General features: G+C 44.7%; 1 protein-coding gene across 3 annotated transcripts; it reads left to right on the top strand.

The window, feature by feature from the left end:
• The first annotated feature begins 318 nt into the window (after nucleotides 1–318).
• Nucleotides 319–5440, top strand: HCCS (holocytochrome c synthase). Of its 3 annotated transcripts, none has more exons than XM_031046740.2 (7): nucleotides 319–437; nucleotides 795–947; nucleotides 1942–2087; nucleotides 2663–2811; nucleotides 3852–3971; nucleotides 4497–4583; nucleotides 4824–5440. In XM_031046740.2, the coding sequence occupies exons 2-7, from the start codon at nucleotides 830–832 to the stop codon at nucleotides 5020–5022; spliced, it is 819 nt and encodes a 272-aa protein (XP_030902600.1). In that variant the 5' UTR covers nucleotides 319–437; nucleotides 795–829; the 3' UTR covers nucleotides 5023–5440. The 3 variants fall into 3 exon arrangements, with proteins under 3 accessions (XP_030902600.1, XP_030902601.1, XP_005146597.1); XM_031046741.2 differs by lacking the exon at nucleotides 319–437 and adding an exon at nucleotides 519–703 and having other exon boundaries at nucleotides 4824–5094; XM_005146540.4 differs by lacking the exon at nucleotides 319–437 and having other exon boundaries at nucleotides 520–947; nucleotides 4824–5094.
• Nucleotides 5441–5877: the final 437 nt, after the last annotated feature.

A 5877-nucleotide genomic window follows, 5' to 3' on the forward strand; every position in this document is an offset into this window, starting at 1 on the left:
ACTGTTCTTGCCTAGCCGATGTTTAAAGAACGTCTTAAGCTTACAGACGTTAACTACTAATTATGAATTACTCGCATGTGGATAACGACTTCACAGCACGCCCCCAGCACGCCTGCCCTGCTGCAGTAAGGACTGCAGGTGACCCTCGGTCCGGAACATCCGTGGCGTTGGCCAGTTCTGACCCAGCGGTTCTGCTCCTGATGGAGCCGTAAGCACACCGGCGCTGGGCTCCCTCCGCTGCCCGCACCCCACAGCGAGCCTGCCCCCGGCCTTACGGCAGCTGGGCCGCCCCGCTCCCGGCCTGGCTCGGCCCCCCCCGCAAGGCGCAGGCGCGGAGCTGGCGCCGCGCTGTCGCGAGGTGTCGTGCAGCGAGCGGGGCCGCCCGCGGGGGACCGGGCAGCGCCGGGCCTGACCTGGCGGAGGTGACCTGACCTGAGGTGAGGTGGAGCGGAGCGGCGGGTCCCGGGGAGGAGGGCGCTGGGCCGGGCTCGCTGGGCATAGGGGGCGGGCCTGACCTTGGCCGCGGCCGCCGGTGGATGAGGCGCTTCCTGCGGGCGGGTACTGTGTGTGCTGGCCTCTTGGGCCTGGCGGGGTTCGGGTGCGGGCAGGGCCGTGCGGGGAGGCCTTAGTGGTAGGGGTCCCCTGCAGGGGCCTGGTCCCGTTCGCTGTCAGCCCTGGTAGGCGCTGCGGGGTTTTATTAACGGTGAGTGTTCGTTACTGAAGGCGCTATGTAACTGGTGATGAAGGGCCTCACCGGTGCAGTTTGTAACGTGGATGTGTTTTCTGCCCTTGAGAAAACCGGTCTGAAAAGACCCACTGTGCAGAAGCCATGGGTTTGTCTGCGTCCTCCCCAGCAGCTGCTGCGGCTCAGTCACCAAGTGCATCCAAGCAGCATCACACGGCATCGCTGCCTTCAGAATGTCCGATGCATCAGGAGAAGCTGAGTGGTAATTACTATTGAGACTTAAGTAAACTCTTAGGGGGGAGCACTGTGTCCAGTGCTGTGCTTCTCAGCACAAGGAGCTACTGGACAGGGTCTAGTGGAAGCCACAAGGATGTTCAGGGGTCTGGAGCATCTCTCTCGTGAGCAGAGATTGCAGGAGCTGGGCCCGGTTGTTCTGGAGAAGAGCAGCCTGAGAGGGAATCTCATCAATGCAGATCAATAGCTCAAAGGTGGGTGCCAGGAGGATGGTGCCAGACCCTTTCCAATGGTGCCCAGTGACAGGACGAGGAGCAATAGCCATAAACTAGCACACAGCTAGTGTCTTCTCAACATGAGGAAGAGCTTTTTACATGAGGGTGTCAGAGTCCTGGTACAGGCTGCCCAGGGGGTTGTGGAGCCTCCCTCTCTGGAGCCATCCCAAACCCACCATGGACATGTTCCTGTGTGCCCTGCTCTGGGTGGCAGGGGTTGGACCAGGTGATCTCCAGAGGTGCTTGCTGTAGAACCTCTGGGTTTCATAGCAACTGTTATGTTTCACAGGTGTCCTGCAGTCTGTTCCCATCTAGCTGCACACCCAGAAAGGGTCAGGGTAGTGCAGAGATGGTAACCGAGAGCAGCAGTTGTCACTGCCTGGGAAAGGGCAGCAAAAGGGTGCAGTGAGGTGGATGGCGAAGGAACACATCAGCTCTTTCACTGGTGCATTCACCACTTGTTGGATTCCACTGCTGTGGAAATCTTAGGTACAAACAGTTCAGTATAGGGGCCATCATGGAGTGGGGATTGAGTATTCAAGGACTACAGAAGAAGCCTAGATCTTACCATGATGATAGGTCCTAAAACACAGGAAAGAACAGTTTAAACTGTTGAAAAGCTCATAAGAAAAGTGAAATACTGGTTTGCATTAACAAGAACGTTCAATTAACTGTTTTCTACTTCCTTGTCATGTCGTAGAGTTTCCTTTGCAGAAAAATACATCGTGTTTTTTTCCTGTATTTCAGGGTGTCCAATGCACATGAAGACTCCTGATCATAGAACTGAGAACGCAGAAGATGTTCCTGCACATCAAGAAAGAGCCTATGAATACGTAGCATGTCCAGTGACTGGTGCATCTCAGATGAGTGATGACATAGATCCTAGCAATATGGTAACTTCTGATTGTTTAAACTCTTTTCTTTGGTCTTGTTCTGAAATACTCTCTCCAGAATGTTATTGGTGATGATACTGTCCAAGGTAAATAATGTTACTTTGTAAACACTGCTTTTTCTCATTTTGTGTGCAAATACTTGAATCAGACCAGGTTAGACCTTCTTTAACATCCTTTTCTTCAAATTAACATCCTTTTCCAGTTTGTGAATACCTTTTGCTGTCTGTTTTCTATCTGCTAGTTACACACATGGTTTTTATGCTGCATCAGTGGGTTCTGTGTGCTAGCAGTATTGATAAGCTCTCATTCAGGTCTGATAGATTTCCTGTGGTTGACAAAAAGCACTACACTTTTGGAAGTTGAGGGGTTCCTTTAGGTTTTCAGATGATGAACTCATCCAAAGAGTTCTCCTGCTGAAAAGAAAGATAATTTTGGTAGACTTAAATAAAGGCTGAACTTCTTAATCTTTTTAGCAGCTGATGAATTATGCTTTTAATTCTGTTTTTCTTTTCAAGCACCATAACATAAGAACATATTCATATTCAAGTTTGTTGTTGATTCTCCTTGTTTTCTAGATGCCTCCTCCTAATCAGCAGCCATCCCCAGGTCAACCCTTTCCATTGTCAACTGTTAGAGAAGAATCCTCCATTCCTAGAGCACATTCTGACAAGAAATGGGTCTACCCTTCAGAGCAAATGTTCTGGAATGCTATGCTAAGAAAAGGGTAAATACACTCTCAGTTACCAGATGGAATGTGAGAGTCTGAAATTCATGAAGTAATATCATTAGTTATTATTAATCAGTATTATTGAAGAGTTTGTGGACTCTTAAATGACTGCTTTTATACACAGCTTTATTTTAAAGGGTGAGCTGGTCTCAAAGGCCATGTCTCCTCCAGTGAGCAGCAAGATGATGGGGAGTGGCAGGCAACTGCCACAACTCAGTGCATAGGCATAGAGAATCTGCATGATTGCCAGCTTTCAGACTCAGTTGGCTTCATGCTAATCCTCTGAACCTATAATAAAGGCTCTGTGACTGTGAGAACATCTAATCTGACTTTGAAGAGATGCTAAAAGTGTGGAAATGGTTTGACAAGTAGAGATTTGCAGTCTGTAAACAAACCTCAGTGTAGGCAAGATCTGAATGATAAATGTCTTCTGTGGTTCTCAAAGCCTTCTGTGCTGCTGTTTCCTCACTCTTTTGTAATTGTTTGTCATTCTCAAGCAGATCAACTTTAAAGATGGTTATAGTTAAAACAATAGTAATTTGTTCTGCATATCGGTGTTCTTAAGACAATATGCCATAAGCAGTCTGTATGGAGCACACAGGTTTCAATTCTGTAAACGCTTAAATGTGTTCAGTGTTCTGCCTGTTGAAAAGCAAGCGCACGTGTAGTTAATAGTGCAGGGTTGGAGAGATGAAAGGCGTTTCTAAGTGTATTCAGAATGTATTGATACAGGATTTGTGTGCATTAGGAATGCAAGTGGGATTTTTCCAACTCATTTTTACAAATACCATGGATGTGCTGATGTTTGCACACTCTGATAAGTTTCTGATCCAGTTAATTTGTCTCACTAGAATCTGTGGATCTCTATGGGGGTAACTGATAGTGGTTCTCAAGAGGTGTAAGCAGATGAGCCAGAAGTTCTCCTACTTGCTTTGTGTCTTAAACCTCTTGATTCAAAAGCCTTCCAGATAAAGGGAGGAAGGTGGAGTAGTTACGCTGTAATGTTTGTAAGCTATTCTCAAATATTTCTCTCTCAGGTGGAGGTGGAAAGATGATGACATAACAGGTGAAGACATGACCAACATTATTAAGATTCACAACCAAAATAATGAGCAAGCCTGGAAGGAGATTCTGAAATGGGAAGCTCTCCATGCTATGTATGTACACAGGGGATGAAAAGCAAATCCTTTGGTTTAGCTCTTGTTCTTGTAAGTCTTGGAGAATAGACTTTATGTTATGAATAGACTTTATGAGATGTAAACTTAGATTAAAAGTTTGTAAAACAGTCACTTTTTAGGTCAGGACAGGCCTTGTTCCTAGAAGAGACAGACTAGTTAAGCATTCTGTATGTAGAAATTGTTCTCTGGAATTCCATGATCTTTGTTACACTGGATTGGATTGTGGTTTTCTGTTCTTTCATCTACGGAATCTGTGGATTAGATTTGTTGAGAAGTGCTTTGTAGATAAATCAGAATGATGGTGTGGAGCATGTTAAAGGTTCTGTATCATACCAGCAGTAAGTGCTGTCAGAAACTGGGGAGCTTTTCCAATCTTAAGATGGTGGTTTAGATCACTTGTGATTTAATTTTTTACTGTTGCTGTTTCTCCTATATGTCTTTTTCTGTTACTAAACCAAACTGCCATAGTGGTTTAAACACTTTCTTTATTAACTGTCTGCACAGGGAATGTCCATGTGGACCATCACTGATGCGATTTGGAGGCAAAGCAAAGGAGTATTCACCAAGAGCCAGAATACGTTCGTGGATGGGGTACGTGGGCAGGAGGCAGGTCTGCTGTGAGGTGGGAGGGCTAGGAGATGTGTCTGAAAACATGGTGTAGAATTAAGCTGTTTCAGAACTGGAATTGCAAGTTATAAATACCAGAAGTACTAGTGGGATCTTATGCCAGTATCTGGATAAATAAAGCTTCTCAAACAGGATTTCCACTCCCGCTCCCTGCTTCATAATATCCATTAAAATATCTGCATGGTCCATTCTCTGTCTTTCCAGATATGAACTTCCCTTTGACAGGCATGATTGGATTGTTGACCGATGTGGAAAGGAAGTGCGATACGTTATTGATTACTATGATGGTGGAGCAGTAGACAAGAACTACCAGTTCACTATCCTGGATGTTCGCCCTGCCTTTGACTCCCTGTCAGCTGTATGGGACAGAATGAAGGTAGCTTGGTGGCGGTGGACTTCCTGACTACTCCTGTGGTGTGTAATCAAAATGTGAACCACTCTCCTAGACTAAGGATGAGTGAATACTAGGACTTGATATAGAAGTTCAATACAATTGCTGTTGTTTTCGTCATCACCACTGTTCTTTGGGTGGTGGGAAGGGAGGGTGGGGAAATGCGTTGTTTTGAAAGAATAAAGTGATAGTAGCAAAAACTTGTATCTTAATTTTCTTAAGAGCTGGGGAAGGTATTCTTACTTTGTCACAGATGCTCAGAAAGCTTGCCTTCATTTCCTGACTCCAGTGCTGCACCACATCCATTAGCTACCTGAGCCTGACTGGAGTTCTGAGTATTACATAGTGAAAACTGGAAATGTCAAAACCAATTTAACATAGTTCAGTACTTGGATACTGAGATGATGAATAAAAGGACTGTTCCAAACTGCATGTTTTATTACCTGTATAAAACCATTTGTTTGTTTCACATGGGCATTTTACCTATTCAAATACATGCTTCCTCAGAAAACTTTAGTCTAGTTTATTCTGTTAAAAGAAGTATAGTAGGAGTATTTTTGAAGGAATGCTAAACTGAGAAGGAGGATATACTCATGCTTTAATCTGCAGTCTGTCTTTGAACAAACAGTTGTTAGAAGCAGAAAGTGTCAGTTACTCTAAAAGATAAAATTAATCTTTAATGACTATTTATTCTGAGTATTTAAAAGATTTGGTTTCTGACTTAAGAAAAGAGCATTCTTAGTATTTTCATGTCTTTAATGTGTGTCTCATGTAATACATTCAGGGCAGAATTAAGCCTTATTTAAAGAAACTGTTGTGTGATGCATCTCTGTTTTGCATCTTGCCTTCATCAAGTGTGGGGTTTTT

The sequence above is a fragment of the Melopsittacus undulatus genome, chromosome 6 (assembly GCF_012275295.1).
Source record: "Melopsittacus undulatus isolate bMelUnd1 chromosome 6, bMelUnd1.mat.Z, whole genome shotgun sequence".
NCBI classification, from domain to species: Eukaryota; Metazoa; Chordata; class Aves; order Psittaciformes; family Psittaculidae; genus Melopsittacus; species Melopsittacus undulatus.